Genomic DNA, 21,260 nt, shown 5'->3' on the forward strand with positions numbered 1-21,260 from the left:
TTTGCAAATTCAGACAGTATAACCATAGTACACCGATGTATACACACAAACTTTCTATTTCTGATTTCCGTACAAGGGCTATTCTAACTACTTTGACCTGCAAAAAGATTTCATCTCTACAACAACAGTCCAAATAGTCCGACACTACCCCCCTTTTTTGTGGTTAGCCCAAGGGTCAGTGCTCGGGTTGCTTGAGTATCACTACTTTTTGTAGAGCTGGACCATATAGCCATGTGCAGGTGTGTTGCTAGCAGCATTGCCATTGTACAGACTCGATAGGTGACCATAAAAGAGGAGAGCTAAGCAGTATGGTTCCTGAAGAAAGAATGAAGACAGAAGGCCACTCACAAGGCGATAGCAGCAGGTGGCAAGATGACGGTGGTCCATTCTCCGGTTGGAGTGAGGAGCATCGTGACCTCCTTGGTGGCTTTCTTGATCTTGGCCAGCTCCATCGTCTTCCTCCTTGACAGAGGCCAGGAAGAGCAAGTGCAAATGGCAGTCGAGCATGGACGCCAAGAAGTGCAGGTGAAGCTGGAAGCTGGGCTCCAAGAACCAGCGATCAGAGGGACAACTGAAGAGGGGGACGCCAGCAACGAGGAGTGCAACTGGTCGAGGGGGAGGTGGGTGTACGACAACGTGTCCCGGCCATTGTACAACGGGCTCAAGTGTGCCTTCATTTTCCCTGAGGTGGCCTGTGACAAATATGGCAGGAAGGATGTCATGTACCAGCACTGGAGATGGCAGCCTCATGGATGTGACCTCCCGAGGTATGATGATTACAGATTTCCAAGTATTTTTAGCTCAAGCCCAGAAATTCCAGCATATCTAAAGGTGCACCTCTCGAGCAATAAGCTCTGTCAGTATTAGTCAAGAATTTTCCAAGGGTAGTAAATGGTTTTGTTTTGAGAAGCATAAAAACACTGAATTAATCTGTAACTGAATAAAAACACAGGAATAGCTACAGCAGAAGAGGAAGAAACAACTAGTACTGAGATTGCAAAACTGATCTCGTTAGAGTTGTTAGCTGGAGGCCAACAAGAAACTAATTAAACATGCATGGCAACTAATTGATAGTGAAAGATCCTACCTTTTATTTTATCATTTGTACCATTTCAAAGCTTGTATGTAAGAGTAGAAAGGAGATCAAATTTAGCATAACTTTGCACGGTATTTTTGACATTCTGTCTGAATTTTACCTTTTTTCAAAACAGATTCGATGGCATCAAGCTGCTTGAAAAGCTGAGGAACAAGAGATTGGTGTTTGTGGGTGACTCAGTCAACAGGAACCAATGGGTCTCTCTCGTGTGCATGGTGGAGGCCTCAATACCAGATGACAGGCTCAAGATACGCATCTACAATGGCTCACTCATCTCCTTCAAGGCATTGGTATGCTTCCCTTCACAAATCTACAGCCTACAGAAACCAACAATTTTATTTGGTTAGCCTGTTTGAACATATAATTATTTTTCAGGAATACAATGCAACAATAGATTTCTACTGGTCACCACTACTGGTGGAGTCTAACAGCGACAACCCCATTATCCACCGGGTGGAGTACCGGATCATAAGGGCAGACAGAATCGAGAAGCATGCCAGTGTCTGGAGGGATGCTGACATCATTGTCTTCAATTCTTACCTGTGGTGGAGGAAGCAGAAGGATGACATGAGGATGAAGGTCATGTAAGTACATTTTCTAATCCTTCCTAATCATAGATCATAGGTATTGCACCGTCAGTTTCGCATATCAGGAAAAAAGATACCAGAACTGGTAATTAAAATGCACTAACATAGTTACCAAAATGCAATCAGCGAATAGGTAATTAGACCTGTATATATGTGAAGGTATGGCTTCATTTGAAGATGGTGATGCAAAGTTAGACGAAATGGAAATGGTCGATGGTTTCGAGATAGCTCTCAAGAAACTAACCGAATGGCTTGGAGAGAATATTGACAAGAACAAGGACTAGGATCTTTTTTGCAGGATCATCACCAAGCACATTCCTGGTGAGAGAGATACCCACGAATCATTTGCAACACAAATAGTACAATACCAACATCTCCATGACATCTAGTGTTCACATATGGTACTTTACTTTCAGGGCTAGCAACTGGGGTGGAGAAGACAAGAACAAATGCCTTAATGAAACAGAGCCGATCTACAAAACCGGATACAAAGCTGCAACTACAGGACTACAGCTTGATGGCCACGGCGAAGTCCTATTTCCGAACATTGGAGCCGAAAGGCATACATGTTCAGATACTGAACATCACCGAGCTGTCCTGACTACCGGAAGGACGGGCATCCAACGGTATTCAGGAGGACAATTTGTTCCTCTAACGAAAGAGCAAATCGCTGATCCCAGCCAGCTACGCAGATTGCACGCATTGGTGCCTTCCCGGAGTTCCTGATGTCTGGAACGAGTTTTTATATGGCTATCTTGTGCACAAATGAAATACAACGTCAGGTATACAAACGAACTCGAACTCAAAATTCAAATTTTAAAATTTTTGAGTTACTATTTACAGCACTATTTAAATTCGGCGTTCACTATTTAAATTCGCGGCTACTATTCAAATTCGGGATATGAACAGTGCTCGAACACTCACCGCGAGTGGCTCAACCACTTTACTATTCAAGGCACGGGGCCTCTGCAAGTATGGCATGATGTCGCTTTCACGATTAGTTAAGCTAGTGCTTAGTGAATATGCGTATGCGGATGAATATTTTTAAGGATGTTTTGCAGGCTGGCGAGATCAACAGTTCAGCCGGTCATGCGACTATGCTTGTGACAATCCTACTCGGTACTCACCGTATGCATCACTGGCCCGCTTCAGAACCAGGCTAACCCGGTTTATTCCCTCGCTATCCCCAGCCACGCACACACAGGACTCAGGCTCTATCGTCTCCCCAGGCAGTTCCACCCGAAGAGAACACTTCTCTGCGCACACAGGGTTCTCTACAAACGCCGCTACCAGGGCTAATACGAGAACAACACACGCAGAGGCTTCTCCTCTAGGGTCCTTAGCATAGAGACATCGTCCCATATGAACAAGCTTGAAGGAAGGCAGGAATTAAAACAGAAAAGCTTAATTCATTTCCACAGAACAAGCTTACATACGGCTTTCCCTTTCGGGAAACCCCAAGCACTTAGCACAAACATTAGGGATTACCTTACAAGCGCAGGAAGATCACGAGGATCTCCTTTATTCTCTAATTTACAAAGGTGCAGTGATACAACGGTAGTGGATGATTACTACTAATGATGGATGATTCTCAGAGTCCTTCTGAGATCATGTCTTCATGTGTATGTGTGTGGGTGAAGAGTTGGTGGAGTGGGTGATGGATGAGAGTGCGTGTCTGAGGCTTCGGTGTGATGCTTGGCTCCTTGATGATGTTTCGATTGAGCTTTCGATGCCAAATGAATGCGCCCGACGTCTCCATTTATAGCACGAAGGGAGTGTCCTTCATGCTTATCGTTTGAAGGAGCCTTTGAGGCTAAGTCTTCAATTATTCCTTTCTACTATTGCCTGGCCACTTAGACAGAGAATGATTGTCTTGGCTATAGTAGAGTGATTGTATATTCTTTTTGCGCAGTCCTCCATCATGCACGGTAGTATCCTTTTGGATATTCTTTGGTATGGTCTTCCATGCCCAAATGATTGATGTTTTAAACATCAAATCAAGGATAGGCATGTAGTATTCTATCATGGCATGTAGTATTATCTCTTCCCCGGGTAAATTGTTGATAACACCTTATCAACATAGGTTATATATTTCTTATATGGAACATATGTATTTTAATTTTCATCATATTGAAATCTAATATTCTGGTCTTTGTCCATGACCACGGATATCCAACATCTCATCATCATTTTCCTCATAGTCGGATTATCTGAATATCTTCTAATCTTGTTACAATTTTATCTATATACTTTTTAGATTTTATATCTCTATACCAATTTTATGCTAATGATTGCAGACTAATACATTCTATGCATGAGTTTGCTATATGAAAATCTTCTATATTTTTACCTAGCTCCAAGGATCTGATGAAAATGTCACTGATAATTATATAGATGAAGAGCTAGGTGAAAATATAGAAGTATTTCATATAGCAAACTCATGTATAGAATGTATTAGTCTACAATCATTAGCACCAAATTAGCATAGAGATATAAAATCTAAAAAGTATATAGATAAAATTGTAACAAGATTGAAAGATATTCAGATAATCGGAGAAATACCAATGAAGCATTGTGATAAAAATGGTATATTATGTAAGATTAACATAATAAATCCTGACTATATAATCAAGACAAGCCCTATAAAAGCAACACCTAAAGATATAAAAGAATTTAAGATGCATATCGAAGAATTACTAAAATTAGGAGCTATAAGAGAAAGCCGAAGTCATCATAGATCAGCTTCATTTATAGTCAGAAATCATGCTGAAATAGCTAGAGGAAAGTCAAGAATGGTTATTAACTATAAAAAACTAAATGATAATACTATAGATGATGCTTATAATATCCCAAATAAGCAAGAATGGATAAATAGAACACAAGGAAGTAAATATTTCTCAAAATTTGATTTGAAGCTGGGTTTTAGCAAGTAAAAATGGTAGAAGAATCAATAGAATGGACTGCTTTCACATGTCCTCAAGGCCATTTTGAATGGCTAGTAATGCCCTTAGGATTAAAAAATGCCCCTGCTCTATTTCAAAAAAAAAATACAAAATATTTTTAATAAAAATCAAGAATTCATATTAGTTTATATTGATGACTTATTAGTCTTCTTAAAATTCTATAAAGAGCATATAGCTCATCTGGAAACCTTCTTTAGAAAGGTAGAACATCATGGGTTAATATTGTCTAAAAGAAAAATGGAGATATGTAAGGAAAAGATAAACTTTTTAGGTCATAAAATAGGAGAAGGGAAAATTTATTTACAAGATCATATTGCAAAGAAAATTTTAGAATTTCCAGATGTCATGAATAATAAAAAAAAACCCTACAGCAATTCTTAGAAATAGTAAATTATGCTATAAATTATATTGAAAATTTAGCTAAGCTAGCTGGTCCATTGTATGCAAAATTAAGAAAAAAACGGGCAAAAACATTTTAATTCTGAACATATAAAGTTAGTAAGAACTATTAAAGAAAATGTCAAAGATTTAAAACCCCTAGAGTTACCTTTAGATGATAATTGTTTTATTATAGAAATAGATGCATCCAAGTTAGGATGGGGAGCAATATTAAAGCAAAAACCACACAAGTACTCTCCAAAGTTAGAAGAACAAATATGTAGTTATGCTTCAGAAAAATATAAGCTAAAAACAATAAATAATATGGATAGAGAAATTTTAGCTGTTATTAATACAATAAATGCTTTTAGATTATATCTAGGATTTAAATAGTTCACAGTCAGAACAAACTGCAAAGCTATATGCAGATACTACAATAAAGTCAATAGTAAGAAAAGTTCAACTAGGCGATAGGTTCTATTCGAAGATATTATTACTGGAAATGGCTATAAAGTAATATTTGAGCATATAAAAGGTAAAGATAATACATTGCCTGATATATTTTCACGATCTTCTATTTTACAGGAATGAAGAGAGGATGAAAGGTCCTAATGGCTAGAGGGGGGTGAATAGCCTAATAAAAATTTCTACAACAACACTTAACCAAATGGTTAGATAATTATGAGGCGAAGCGAGTGTTGCGCTAGCCTACTCAAAATGCAAGCCACCTACCACAATTCTAGTTTAGATAGTGTCAATTCACATAAGATCAATGACACTACCCTATGTTAGTGTGCTCTCAAAGGCTAACTAAAGAGCTACACCAACCAAGCATGCAAGCTCTCACAACTAGCTACACTAAAGAGCTTGTCAACTAGTTTGCAGTAGAGTAAAGAGAGTGATCAAGAGGGTTATACCGCCGTGTAGATGAATGAACCAATCAATCACGAAGATGAATAACAATGATGACCAATCACCTCGGAATCAATGATGAACACAATGATTTTACCAAGGTTCACTTGCTTGCCGGCAAGCTAGTCCTCGTTATGGCGATTCACTCACTTGAAGGTTCACGCGCTAATTGGCTTCACACGCCAAACCCTCAATAGGGTGCCGCACAACCAACACAAGATGAGGATCACACAAGCCACGAGCAATCCACTAGAGTACCTTTTGGTGCTCTACCGGGGAAAGGTCAAGAACCCCTCACAATCAGCACGATCGGAGCCGGAGACAATCACCACCTCCGCTCGATGATCCTCGCTGCTCTAAGCCATCTAGGTGGCGGCAACCACCAAGAGTAACAAGCGAAACTCGTAGCGAAACACAATCACTAAGTGCCTATAGATGCAATCACTCAAGCAATGCACTTAGATCACTCCCAATCTCACTATGATGATGAATCAATGATGTAGATGAGTGGGAGGGCTTTGGCTTAGCTCACAGGTTGCTATGTCAATGAAAATGGCCAAAGATCTGAGCCACAGCCGGCCATGGGGCTATAAATAGAGCCCCCATCAAATAGAGCCGTTATACCCCTTCACTGGGCAAAACGCGCTCTGACCGGACGCTGGCCCTCAGCGTCCGGTCGCCCGATGGCCGATGGACGCCACGCGTCACCAGCTTCAAACACAGTTCGTCAGATTCCAACGGCTACGAAGCTGACCGGACGCTCCGATCAAAACTGACCGGACGCTGAAGCCCCAGCGTCCGGTCGTTTCCAGTAAGCTCCCCGAGGCATATTTTTCTGACCGGACGCGTCCGGTCCACCTTGACCGGACGCAGCCAGCGTCCGGTGCTCAACCCTAGCCTACTGTGCCGTCTGACAGCTCAACCGGACGCAGCCTTTCAGCGTCCGGTCGCTGAGTGACCCAGCATCCGGTCAGTAGACCGGCGCCAGCATCAATTCGATCAACTCCATTTCAACTCTAACTTCTTCACCCTTGCTCCAATGTGCCAACCACCAAGAATTTTGCATCCGGCGCAATAGAAAATAGACATTTCATTTTTCCAAAAGAGAGAGGGACCCAAACCCATATCAACCCTGCAAACACCTTGTGCACATGTGTTAGCATATTTTCACAAATATTTTCAAGGGTGTTAGCACTCCACTAGATCATAAATGCATATGCAATAAGTTAGAGCATCTAGTGGCACTTTGATAACCGCATTTCGATACGAGTTTCACCCCTCTTAATAGTACGGCTATCAAACCTAAATGTGATCACACTCTCTAAGTGTCTTGATCACCAAAACAAAATAGCTCCTACAAGTTATACCTTTGCCTTGAGCTTTTTGTTTTTCTCTTTCTTCTCTTCAAGTTTAAGCCATTGATCATCTCCATGCTATCACCATTGTCATGTTATGATCTTCATTTGCTTTTTTACTTGAAGTGTGCTACCTATCTCATGATCACTTGATGAACTAGGTTAGCACTTAGGGTTTCATCAATTCACCAAAACCAAACTAGAGCTTTCAGAGGAACAAGTCCTATTGGGGGTGAATGTTTCAGCTTTGAAATTGATAATAAGTTAAGAATTTTTTCACCAAATACTTATAAATTTAAGCCTCAAGTCCATATTGTTCTAGATGATATACAATAATGCATTTTAGATAATTTCTGGTTCCAATATAACAATAAAAGAGAAGATAAAGGTTATATGCTAGCAATATTAAATAGTCTGATTGAATATTTTCATATGATTAATAAGAAAATACAATCAAAAGAACCATATAGCAATATAGAGAAAAAACCCATATATGTTATATATAGGGGAAAACGCCAGGAATTTATATATCATTTGAAGAAGTTATTGCTCAGCAGATAGAGAAAGAAAAAGATGGAGGAGTGTCTTGAAAAAAATATTTAAACATTGATCAAGCTCTTTCATATGCAAGAACTATTCTAGAAGTAAACTATTATTTAGAGCCTACAGCCAAAGACTATATCTAAAAATATAGAAAGGCCAATGAAACAAAATCAATATGGGCAGGGCCAAATATTAAAGAAGAAGGATCGTCCAGACCACATACATATAAAGAAGCAGTAAAAAAAGATATAGATCCATTAAATGAAAAATATGTTAATACCAAGATGAAAAAAAAATTAGAGCCAATAACTCTTCAATGGAAGAAAGACATAAAGAAAGAAATCTTACAAGAAATAAAAGGTGAAATAGATGAAAAATTTGAGAATATAATGAAAGACTACGAAGAAAATATTAAGAAAGATTATGAGTAAAAAATGAATATACATATATCAGACTATGAGAAAAATAATGATGAGATGATGAATATCCGTGGTCGTGGACAAAGACCAGAATATTAGATTTCAATATGATGAAAATTAAAATACATATGTTCCATATAAGAAGTATATTTCTTATATGGAACATATATTTTAATTAAAATACATATTTTAATTGTTGATAACACCTTATCGACATAGGAAGTATATTTCTTATATAGAACATATGTATTTTAATTTTTATAATATTAAAATCTAATATTCTGGTCTTTGTCTATGACCATGGATATCTAACATTTCATCATTATTTTCCTCATAGTCTGATATATGTATATTTATTTTTGACTCATAATCTTTCTTAATATTTTCTTCGTAGTCTTTCATTATATTCTCAATTTTTTCATCTATTTCACTTTTTATTTCTTGTAAGATTTCTTCATTTATGTCTTTCTTCCATTGAAGAGTTATTGACTCTCATTTTTCTTTCATCTTAGTATTAACATATTCTTTATTTAATGGATCTATATCTTTTTTTACTATTTCTTTATATGTATGCGGTCTGGACGATTGTTCTTCTCTAATATTTGGCCCTGCCCATATTGGTTTTGTTTCATTGGCCTCTCTATATTTCTGGATATAGTCTTTGGCTACTGGCTCTAAATAATAGTTTACTCCTAGAATAGTTTTTGCATATGAAAGAGCTTGATCAATGTCTAAATATTTTTTTCAAGACACTCCTCCATCTTTTTCTTTCTCTATCTGCTGAGTAATAACTTCTTCAAATGATATATAAATTTCTGGTATTTTTCCCCTATATATAACATATATGGATTTTTTTTCTATAATGCTAGGTGGTTCTTTTGGTTGTATTTTCCCATTAATCATATGAAAATATTCAGCCAGACTATTTAATATTGCTAGCATATAACCTTTATCTTCTCTTTTATTGTTATATTGGAACCAGAAATTGTTTAGGATGCATTCTTGTATATCATCTAAAACAATATGGTCTCGAGGCTTGAATTTGTAAGTATTTGGTGAGAAAATTCTTAGCTTATTATCAATTCCAAAGCTGAAACATTCACCCTCAATAAGGCTTGTTCCTCTTTTCATTCCTACAAAATAGAAGATCGTGAAAATATATCAGGCAATGTATTATTTTTACCTTTTATATGCTCAAATATTACTTTATAGTCATTTCCAGTAATAATATCTTCGAATAGAACCCATCGCCTAGTTGAACTTTTCTTACTATTGACTTTATTGTAGTATCTGCATATAGTTTCATAGTCTGTTCTAACTGTGAACTCTTTAAATCCTAGATATAATCTAAAAGCATTTATTGCATTAATAACAGCTAAAATCTCCCTATCTGTATTGTTTATTGCTTTTAACTTATATTTTTCTGAAGCATATCTACATATTTATTCTTCTAATTTTGGAGAGTATTTGTGTGATTTTTGCTTTAATATTACACCTCATCCTAACTTGGATGCATCCGTTTCTATAATGAAATAATTATCATCTAAATGTAACTCTAGGGATTTTACATCTTTGACCTTTTCTTTAATAGTTCTTACTAATTTTATATCTTCAGAATTAAAATATTTTTGCCCGTTTTTTCTTAATTTTACATACAATGGACCAGTTAGCTTAGCTAAATTTTTAATATAATTTCTAGCATAATTTACTATTCCTAAGAATTGCTGCAGGGTTTTCTTATCATTCATGACATCTGGAAATTCTAAATTTTTTTTTGCAATATGATCTTGTAAATATATTTTTCTTTCTCCTATTTCATGACTAAAAAGTTTATCTTTTCCTTACATATCTCTATTTTCTTTTTAGACAATATTAACCCATGCTGTTCTACCTTTCTAAAGAAGGTTTCTAGATGAGCTGTATGCTCTTTATAGGATTTTGAGAAGACTAATAAATCATCAATATAAACTAATATGAATTCTTGATTTTCATTAAAAATATTTTATATTTTTCTTTGAAATAGAGCAGGGGCATTTTTTTAATCCTAAAGGCATTACTAGCCATTCAAAATGGCCTTGAGGACATGTGAAAGCAGTCCATTCTATTAATTCTTCTACCATTTTTACTTGCCAAAACTCAGCTTTCAAATCAAATTTTGAGAAATATTTACTTTCTTATATTCTATTTATCCATTCTTGTTTATTTGGGATATTATAAGCATCATCTATAATATTATCATTTAGTCTTTTATAGTTAATAACCATTTTTGACTTTCCTCTAGCTATTTTAGCATGATTTCTAACTATAAATGAAGCTGGTCTATGAGGACTTTGGCTTTCTCTTATGGCTCCTAATTTTAGTAATTCTTCGATATGCATCTTAAATTCTTCTATATCTTTAGGTGTTGTTTCTATAGGGCTTGTCTTGATTATATAGTTAGGATTTATTATGTTAATCTTACATAATATATCATTTTTATCCCAATGCTTCATTGGTATTTCTCCGATTATCTGAATATCTTTTGATCTTGTTATAATTTTATCTATATCCTTTTTAGATTTTATATCTCTATACCAATTTGATGCTAATGATTGCAGATTGATGCATTATATGTATGAGTTTGCTATATGAAAATCTTCTATATTTTCAACTAGCTCTTCATCTATATAATTATCAATGACATTTTCATCAGATCCTTTGAGTTCTAAATTGGTCTTTCCTGAAGTAGAATTTATAGTCTTTTGCTCTTCTGTTATATATGGAATGTTGTCTTGATAAGGGATAAATATTATTCCTTGCTCATGTATAATTGTTATTTGTAAAGAGAATTGTAAAAATCTCAATCCTAATATCATATCATCATGTATCATGGATAGATCTCTTATTGTAATTTCATCCATTATGTATTTTGTGTTATTTATTTGTACTTCAACATCATAAGCTAGTTGATTATGAACCTTTTTTATCCCAGACATATCAGTAGATATTTCTGCTTTATCTTGATCTATTGTATGAACTATTTCTGGATATTTTGCAAAATATTTATCATGTATAATATTTTTTGTACAACCGGTGTCTACTAATGCTAATATTTTATAGGAGATATTAGGCGTTAATTTTACTTTTACCGGTACTCTTATTCCTATAATTTCTTTAAATGATAATTTAACTATGTATTTGCTATCAAAGTTTATTATAGCTTCTTTTAATTGTATCACTTTATCATTTTTTTTCTATTTATCATTGCTTCCTTTAACTCAGTAAGACCTCTATGATTATCTTCTATCTTATTAGCTTCATTGAATTCTATTTTATTCTTTAACTCTTCTAATTCTGCTTCTAAGCTATTTATTCTATTCTCTAAATTTTTAACTCTGCTTGTTAATAATTTATCTTCTGATTCTAGCTCTACTTTTTGTCTCCATTTTTGGTTAGTAATTCTTAGACATGAAGCACATGCTTGCTTTAAACATTTAATACATGTAAGTCTATTTTTTTTGACTAGGATAGAATATACAAAAAGCATATTTTATATTATAATCACATCTTCCTTTTATCCAATCATGTTCACAGTCTTCTTGATTCATTAATTCTATTTGTATTTCTATTGAACTATTAATATTTTCAGATATTACATCTAACCCTTTCATAGCATTATCTAGATTATGTAACTCTTCATCATCTAAAGAGTCTATAAAATCTTGGTAACTCTGAGCATTATTTTCTTCTTCTTCATTTGTAATGTATTCAATATTATTCATCTGCACAACTTCTTTAACTTTATGAGTCTCTTTGTCTTTAGTTTTTAACTCATCTTCCTGTTTCTTTATCACAACAGGTGTTTTACAATATTTATTCTTTATTTCTCTCTCTTTCTTGATATTATTAAGTCTACATATTTTACGTCTAAAGTAGAGTTCTTTTTCTCTTATGGCAGACAATTCACATAACATAGACGTATTATATTCTTCAGGAATCTTACTTAATTTTTTCTCATAATATTGAATCTGACTATCTAAAGTACCCATTATAAATAAGGTATTTGACCTATGTTATACTGACAATATATATATATATATATATATATATATATATATATATATATATATATATATATATATATATATATATATATAGAGAGAGAGAGAGAGAGAGAGAGAGAGAGAGAGAGAGTATATTCAGTAGCCAGCTACAAAATAAGTTATTCTATAGCCACTTCCATTTACGATAATTTTATATACTAATTTACGATAATGTCAATACATATTTACGATAGTTGGGTTACTATAACACATGGGGATATTTACAATACGTTATAGTAAACCACTTAGTAAGGAGTTACTATAATCTCGTAAATTAACATAGTAATTATCGTAACTCAAGGTGGCTACAGAATAAGTTATTTTATAGCCAACTACAGGGTAGTAGTTCTATATATATACTGTACAAATGGCATACTCCATTCATTTAGATTAGGATGCTCTTGTGCAGAGAATGGTTGGACCTATTACATTTACATGTAGAGACAGACAAAAGGAGAAAAGCAAGGATCTGTCTGTGCATCACCTAATGGGATCAGTGTACTATTTGTTTACATCTAACAGAGCAACATGGAAAAGAACAAGTTAAGAATGATTAGCTGTCCTAGACTCCTAGATGTCCCTGAAATCCAGTTCAATTCAATTCAGTCATACCAGGCAAGGAACAAAAGCACACTTGACATTTGAGTGGTGGGTACTGGGCAGGTCAAGGAGAGAAGAGAAGAGCAACCTGAAGCAGCTATCGCTGAGCCGAACACAGGTTCCATGTGCCTTCTAGGCTATGGGATACGGGCTGAAAGGCCAAAACACTTGGCTGATGTGGCCCGACAACGGCCCAAGTTTAACACTCGTCTCGTTTCGTCGTCCTCCTCGCTTATGGCGGCTGCATCTACTGTTTCCTCCCGGATTCCGCCTCCGCTTCCCGAGTCCGACGACGGTAACGCCGCCGCCGCAGCCTCAGGCTTGGTCCTCCTCGACAGGTGGTGCTACATCGCCAACCTCGTCAACGCCATCACCGCTGAGGGTACCACGAGCACCGGCTTGCGCATCCAGGTGACCTTCCGCGCCGCGCGCCCGACACTTGTCTCCCACTTCTGCGTCCACTGCCCCGGCCTCGACTTCCCCAACGCAACTCCCAAGGTCATCACCACCGACGCCGATCTCGTCCTCCTTTGCGTCCCCGTCTACCCCGCCGCCATCGGCCACGGACGGGGCTAGGACTACTTCGTCTACAGCCTGCGCGCCCGTCGCCTAGATCTGGTCCCGAACTCGAACTACAGGTGTCTCACCGACTCTGCAACTGTCCTTCTTAGCCGCGAAGACGAAGACGGCGCCAGCTGGTATGCCATCGCTGCCCTCCGTGTTCCATGGCCGCCGCGTGCTCATTGGGTGGGATTTCGACCTCCACCTGTACAACTCCTCCAATTCCTCAGAGGGGTGGATCTCCAAGGTGATGTCTGTGAATGATCTCGTGAGGGACAGGCAATCCCTTTACCTAATAGTACCCAAGACAGGCTGTACCATGAGACTGAGAAGACCATCGCAATCGGCGGTGAGGGTGGCACAGTCGCCTGGGTGGACCTCTGGCGTGGCATCTTCTTCTGCGACGTGCTCAGCGAGTGCCCTGTGCTCCACGACGTCCCACTGCCGGTGCCGGCACAACCCTGTTCGTTTGGCTGATAAGCCAAGCTGAAAAGTACCGTTAGCTAATTTGTTGGGTGAAAAAGTATGTAATTGATTCCCAACCGTGGGAGAAGGAGAACTGCTGGCACCGTCACTCAGCAATTGATGTTAAAGATGTCACCTTGCAACTGGATGCCAGCAACGCGTGTTCTTCTAACTTGTTGGCTATGCTGCGCTGCAGCAAGACCACAGAAATGTTGAAGGAGCTTCAGATGTCATGCCCCATCATAAGCATGGATGACGATATTGTTTACTTGCTTTCTGCAATCAAACCCAGGCATCTGGACAAGTTTGAAGTGGTTCTTGCTATTGATGTGAGCAAGGGAGTGCTTCGGGGATTGGCCGAGCTTGATGCCCAGAAGAACTTCATTTTGACGGACAACATCTTCAGCAGTGACATCTGCAGGCATCTGAGGAAGGTTACAGGTAACTTGTGTATACCCTGTTAGGTTCACTGTGTGATGACTATGCTTGTGATGTTTAAGGTTTATTAGGGAATTATTTTGTTGCTACATTTCTGTTCATTAGGGTCTAGAGCTTAGCAAGTTAATAATGCACTTAATACAGGAGCCGGGGCTTGGTGACATTGATGCTATGGAAGGTTATTTATATGAGTACATACTTTGTTGCCAGAGTTGTATATCAGTTGATTAAATAAATCCTGGCAATTCAATTGGAATAAGTTTGTGAATTGTGTTTTGCTTAATTTGTGTTCTGTTTGTAAGCTTGGCTCAACATTTTAGTGGCAGAGGATATGCAGCCAAGGAACTGTGTTGAGCCTGTTCCTGGCCACAAGCAGCACCTTATGTGACGTGTTATTCAATTTGCATTTATGACAAAAATTAAGTTCCTCTGTGTTTTTAACTCATATGACAATATATTTGACCAAAATGAACCTGGATAATTGATTCCTGCTTTTATGTTTGTCTATCCTTTTTTTTGCTAGTTATTGTGACTAACATGAGACATGAAAACAGTTCTTGCTTTAGAGATTTTTTCCCTGTTCAAAACATGAGATATTTGCTTTGATGCAGGCACAGTCAAAGCATGAGGTGATTATGAAAATTGTGAATCTGGAATTTATTACTTGTATTCTGCAGACATAGAGTCTTTTATTTATGTACTAGTGAATTTGTGCGGTGTGCCGAGAGTTGAGCTCACTTAGTTGCAGCCATGTATCCTATTATGACGTTTCGTGTGGGACACTGTGTACAAAAAACACTATGTACTTCCGGATGATTCAATAGTGTTCTGTGAGAGAGAATAAACTGAAACAAGCTGAAACAAATCGAGACAAGAACAGCCGAACATGCCCGTCTTATAGTGATAATTCGGGCCGGTAGAGTCATCATTTGGTTTTTGTTGAACATATTTTTATCTGCTTCGGTTTTGGTTGGTCTTTGCGCCCATGTGCAGGCGTACGGATAGTCTAGTATTATCGTATGGACAAAACTGCCCTTAATATTTCCTCCTCTTCATCTCACTTACAAGTGGGCCTTATTTGTCATCTCCTTCCTCCTGCTCTCCCCAATCCATCTCCAGGTTGCGGTGAGCGGGGTGGTTGTGACGTCGACACCTGGAGCCTGGAGGATGGCGGCGACGGCGTGGTGAGCGGGGCAGAGCTCCCCGGCGGCGTAGCCAGCCTAGGGGCAAAGCTCCCCGGTGGCGCGGCCAGCTCCGGGGCAGAGCTCCCCAGCGGCGCGACCGGCTCAGGGGCGAGATACCCGGTGGCGCGGCCAGACCAGGAGCGCATACACGTACATGCAAAAACAGCTTACACAGATGTGCATAAGTTCATTCTCCTCTCTTCTCACTAATTATTTTTTCTTTCCCTTTCCATTGATCTAAGGCTCTAAGCCACCAACAATGCTTCTTTACTTGAACTGTTCTAACACAGCTGTTCCTTGGTTTGTGAATAATTTTCAGTTAAATCATCATGGGAGCAGAAATTGCTTTGCACTTTTCCATGTTTGCTTTCTTGAGCGGATCAATTGCATAACGTCTTTGTGATAATAGAGAATCCCACCTTTCTCCTGTCCAAAAAATATTGAAGTCGGTCTAAATCTTTGACAGCATTGTCTACCATCAGTTTTAGGGGCGGCCCACTCCTCATAATTTTGTGTTAACACTATGTCACTGGCACTTGGGCAGTAAAACTTAGCATGCGTAACAACGCCAGAACCCAATCAAAACTCCCTGTATGTTCTAATCTGGCAGCTTGTGCTGCAACCCATAAAAGTTAATCCAGTTAAACAACAGAGAACACGAAACCTATAGCCCTCTTCATCTCTTACAACAGACGAAATAAGCGATGAAAAGTATGTGACTGAAAGAGACATATAGCTGTCATACTAGCATAATTCCTCTTCTCTCCAACACACTATCAATCAAATATAATACAAAAACGCCAAGATCGATACACACAAGACAACATTAAACTAGTGATGTGCCATATGCTACTGATGAGGAGAATATCCAGCGGAGTTTGCTAAGGAAGAGGAGCAAATAAAAGGTTGGCTATAGGGGCCATGGCAGAGAGTTCTTTGCACCTCTCTAGCTCGATCGATTTGGTAGCTTCAAAGAGAAGCATGGAGAGAGGGTTGTTTCGGCTGATTCCGGTTTTGGTGATGGCTGTACTTGGCTGCAAGGCTGATTGTGATTTTGTGGCAGGTACGCTACGGTTCACTTAATTATCGAATACTCTTGAATATATACTCTTTCATGCATCAAATAAATGATGTTTTGTAGTTGTGATCAACTGTCCCAAACTTGCACATTGAGTTTGAATGTTTAGAAATGGCACTGAATAGATTTATCTTAAAAGCTACTCTCTCCATTCCTGAATAAATCAATTTCTAGAGTTGTTTTAAGTCAGACTTTTTTTTACGTTTGACTGAATTTATAGAAAAGAACATAAATATTTATAACACAAAAATGAACATATTATGAAAAAAATTTATGGTATATCTAATGATACTAATTTGGTATTATAAGTTTTGTCGCTTTTTTCTATAAATTGATTTATTCAGGACTGGAGGAAGTAGTTTTATAAATTTGCTGTATTTTATACATAAGTAAAAGATTGAAGTAGTTGACCTCAGTAACCTCCAAGGGTGTATTAGATTTGTAGTCACCTTGTTTTTTTAGTATTCCCCATTCCCTTTTATAGGCGAAGTTTAACATGGCACGCCTCTCAAATTACATTTTGATTATTTAGTTATTTTGTATCTAATGAAATCTGTCTTAAACTTGCAGATGGTGAATACATCAAGGTCAGACGTAAGTCCAAGGCCTTGTTTTATGCATCCACGCTGCGCACCTCATCAACATTCATCGACACTAAAAAGTCTTAACTCTACAATTACGTGTTCACAAATTATATTTCAGGTAGCACATTTGCAGTCCTGATAGTTTTTGCGTTCCTAGTAGTCGGCATCGCCATCGCGATCACCAAATACCTGAGGAACAAGAAGAAAGCAAACGAAACCACTACAGAATCATCACTAAAATCATCACAAGGCAACTACAGAGTACATAAAGGGGAGGTGAACAGCAAGTGGTCAGGCTTGTACAAATTCACCAAGGAGGAGATCGAGAGAGCGATCAACTATGCGAGCATTAGGATCTACCTCGGCTCCGGTAGCGCAGGGCAGGTGTACCAGGGGGTGCTACCCAGTGGGCAGCTTGTTGCAATCAAGCACATTCACAAGACGGCGATGTCAGGGTCCTTCATGAGGGAGGTGGACCAGCTGTCCAAGGTGAGGCACCCCAACCTGGTGTGCCTCTTCGGCTACTGTGATGAGGAGGGAGATCAGTACCTGGTGTATGAGTACTGTGCCAATGGAAACCTTGCCCAGAGCCTACTCAGTAAGGGAAATGTATATATTCAGCTTTATTTTATTTGAGGCTATCATCTAGTATATAGCGCTTCTCGATCGGTTCATTCGGAAACAAACTCATACAACAATGTTCTGTTATGTTCTTGATTGGCATGCAGGAAGTGACTCTGTGCTACCATGGGAAACAAGAGTGAAGATCCTGAGGGATTGTGCTTCTGTCCTTAGGTTTCTTCACACACACCCCGATGGATGTATTGTCCATAGAGATATCAAGGTGAGAATAATGCTAGTTGAAATTTGCAGGCATAACAACCTGAGGTTGCTTCATTCTGAACCATAACATGCTCTTGCTATTGGAATTGTTGCAGCTCACAAACATCTTGCTGACAGAGAACCAGGTGCCAAAGCTGGCTGATTTCGGGCTGGCAAAAATGCTAGAAATGGAGGAGACCAAGGTGTTCACAGATGTGAGGGGAACCATTGGGTACATGGATCCCGAGTACATCACACACTCCAAGCTCACTTGTTCCAGTGACATATACAGTTTTGGTGTTGTCGCTCTGCAGCTTCTGTCAGGAAGGAAGGTCATAGAACTTGACATTGTTGCACGTGATTCACTTACGAAGAAGGTAAATATATATGATCTTTTATTTCTCAGATGATATATACGCCAAGTGTGTGGAAATGATTCTACAACTTCAGAAGCAGCAGCTGTTTTTTTTTCTTCTTCTTTTCATGTTTACCGAGCAAGGCCCGGCTATGTTCATTTGCAGTATTATGATCCCTTGTATTATCAACAGATTTCCTATTTTTATTAAATATTTGACAATATTAAGTTTTTATTTTTTTATCTGAAGGCCAAGGATGTAGTGAGCGGGAAAAAGCCACTGGAGGAATTCATAGATCCACGAGTTAGGGATGATGTTATCATAGAAGATTTCGTGTTAATACTGAAAATCGCAGTCCTTTGTGTTGCGAGTTCAAGTGTAGGGCGCCCCACCATAAAGGATGTGTTCGAGGAGATGGACAAAGCCTTGAGAAATACAACCATAAAGGTTCAAATTCTGTCATCTATTGCATAGTCTTTTAAACTGGTCTGTGATACTCTTAACTAATGTAAAACATTTTCTTTTAACCAATCAATTTACAAACTAAAAGAATTTTCTGCTCTAACCTTTAACCACACAAATCTCACATTACTACCACTGGAGTTACACTGTTGCGCCTACAAAATGCTTGCATTCTAGCTATGATGGATCGTATTAATATTGTCATTTTGCAGACTAAAGTAAGGAAGGAGATGAATGCAGCAAATTTGATCGGTCAATATGCAAAAGTGTTGGATGTATAGATCGCGTTATGCCTTCAGGTATTACAACCACCGCGCGCATGGAAGTTCCAAGGCCATACTTTCGTCACATGGGTAAAAGGTTCTGACGAAGATGCTCCACGGTAAACAGATTTGACAAAGGTGTGGTTGCAGTGTGGTGAGTGGTGACTGGTGTACCTGCAATACTATTAGTTCTATGATAGCAACTGCCTTGCGCGGTTGCCTGCATGTTGATACTGAAGGCTCTGTATATACACTTGTAATTAAATGAAGTGAAGACGAACCTATATATATGTAAACTTCAGTCAAAATTTGGGCTAGGTGGGTGCAAGTTGGCGGGCTAGGCCCAATACCGGCCCAACATTAAATGGGCCTCAGCTACACACGAATTAGGCTAGTAGCAACATCTGTGGATATGACGAGCAGCCCATCTATGAAAAAAACCCAGAACTAATTCAGAGATTGCTTGTGCTCACTTGAATTGTGATTATTTGCGAATACCAGTCCCCCTTTTTTTCTCAGAGGAGAATTGCTAACGTATCGTTTATTCATGAGAGAGAGATCACTCTTTAGTTAGCAACGGCATGTATATGCGGAGAATATGGGGAACAAGTGCCACCATGTCTGTAAAAAAACTAAAATGAACAGCATTATAGTCCAGGATGATAGATGTATTCAGTGCACATTATGAGAGTTCATTCTTCATTGACGGAAAGCATTCAACCACTACTTGCCTTTGCACTCTTCACCTACCTGAAGCGTACTTGATTATTCTCTTGCACATGACTCTATATCCCAGACAAGCTCACAAGAACATACATGCAGTCTTGCGAATGTCCGTAGCAGTTGTACTGACTCTTCTTGGACTTTCAGGAAGTAGGGAACCATGTGGAGCAGCAAGCATTAGGTTAACAGAGCAGAGCAGAGGGGAGACAGGGAAATGGCCCATGGACCTTGGAAAGGAGGGAAGCCCCTGCGGGCCTTGAATCAGTGGGCTGACCAGGCCCATGAAAGTAATCTCAATGTTTATCGGCCCACAACAACAATCCAGGCATCTCCATGAATTTCCCTTATTTTAAAAAAAAAGAAAAACAGAAATGACCCACACAATTTCCACTTTTGCAAACGAAATCTGAATGCAGAAACGCCTAGCTCCAGTCATGCATGCGACTTTTCGCATATATTTGTCTCGTTTCAGCTTGGTTTGGCACAAATAGCAGCCCCCTCCCTGGTCACGCCTCATGCGTTTATTTTATTTTTATCTTCTGTTGTTTGAACTTTGAATTTTTAGCTTGCTGGTTGGTGAACGTCAAATCTGCTACTAGTACAACCGTAAAAACATGCGTGGTCAAAAACAGTGCACACAGAGAGAACAACCGTAAACATGCGTGGTCAAAGAAGTAAAATATCAAAATATGTCACAACGGGATTAATGTTTCTCATTCGAAGGGTGCTTTGCAGCACTCCTCTGTTTTTCACTGGAAAATGGCTTCTCCTACGTAACGTTTGACAGGGCTTCTTCTTGAGGAGCCCTGCCAAACATGCCCTCGGTATCATAAATGTTGATGTCTTTTTTCTGTAAACACGATCAAACTTAGACTAATTTGATTGAACAAATTAAATAATGAAAGTGCATCTAGCCCTTTAGTGGGTTTTGGATGATTGAATGACAACGTGATTAAAGGACTAACTCGTTTGCTAAGTGTGGATAGATAATAGGTTATCTCACAGGTACTTAATGAAAGCCAAAATGATGTGTTGTTGTATAAACAATCTAGTTCAAGCACAAGACAACAATGCAAATGGAATTCATGCAAATGCTTAATTATTGTGGGATATCCATGTACTATGTGAAAGCAAGCTTGTAAAAATTAATTAATGAGACATAAGGGATTACATATGGATTGGTCTCATATTTGAAGCTTGCTAAATTAAAATGAAAAAGATAACAATACATGAATGGATGATTCAACACAAGATGTGACAAGATGGCTTGAGATGGTGAAGATAGCAAGGAAAGGCTTCGAGGTACTAAGCAAGGGTGAAGGGCAAACGACGGCTTGACGGCCGAAGAACCTAGCTAGGGTGAAAAAAAAAGTACTTGCATTTAGCTGA

At 38.4% G+C, this 21,260-nt stretch overlaps 1 protein-coding gene and 1 pseudogene across 2 annotated transcripts; both read left to right on the forward strand.

Moving 5' to 3' along the window:
• Window positions 1–308: 308 nt before the first annotated feature.
• LOC136504280 (xylan O-acetyltransferase 12-like) lies at window positions 309–12,291 on the forward strand (annotated as a pseudogene).
• Window positions 12,292–12,579: 288 nt separating this feature from the next.
• Window positions 12,580–19,613, forward strand: LOC136504279 (probable leucine-rich repeat receptor-like protein kinase At5g49770). 2 transcript variants are annotated; one of them, XM_066499147.1, is made up of 8 exons: window positions 12,580–14,402; window positions 15,519–16,646; window positions 17,232–17,255; window positions 17,364–17,843; window positions 17,974–18,089; window positions 18,184–18,444; window positions 18,673–18,870; window positions 19,098–19,613. In XM_066499147.1, exons 2-8 carry the CDS (start codon window positions 16,505–16,507, stop codon window positions 19,164–19,166), a joined length of 1,290 nt encoding a protein of 429 aa, XP_066355244.1. In that variant the 5' UTR covers window positions 12,580–14,402; window positions 15,519–16,504; the 3' UTR covers window positions 19,167–19,613. The 2 variants fall into 2 exon arrangements, with proteins under 2 accessions (XP_066355244.1, XP_066355245.1); XM_066499148.1 differs by lacking the exon at window positions 12,580–14,402 and having other exon boundaries at window positions 16,507–16,646; window positions 17,232–17,322; window positions 17,406–17,843.
• Window positions 19,614–21,260: the final 1,647 nt, after the last annotated feature.

This window comes from Miscanthus floridulus, chromosome 14 (genome assembly GCF_019320115.1).
Source record: "Miscanthus floridulus cultivar M001 chromosome 14, ASM1932011v1, whole genome shotgun sequence".
Lineage (NCBI taxonomy): Eukaryota > Viridiplantae > Streptophyta > Magnoliopsida > Poales > Poaceae > Miscanthus > Miscanthus floridulus.

Excerpts from the sequence above, each read along its gene's own strand:
- LOC136504279 (XM_066499147.1), top strand. The coding sequence starts at position 16,505 with ATGGCAGAGAGTTCTTTGCACCTCTCTAGCTCGATCGATTTGGTAGCT. Across the intron at positions 16,647-17,231 it reads TGATTGTGATTTTGTGGCAG|ATGGTGAATACATCAAGGTC; the intron begins GTACGCTACGGT and ends TTAAACTTGCAG. Across the intron at positions 18,445-18,672 it reads GTGATTCACTTACGAAGAAG|GCCAAGGATGTAGTGAGCGG; the intron begins GTAAATATATAT and ends TTTTATCTGAAG.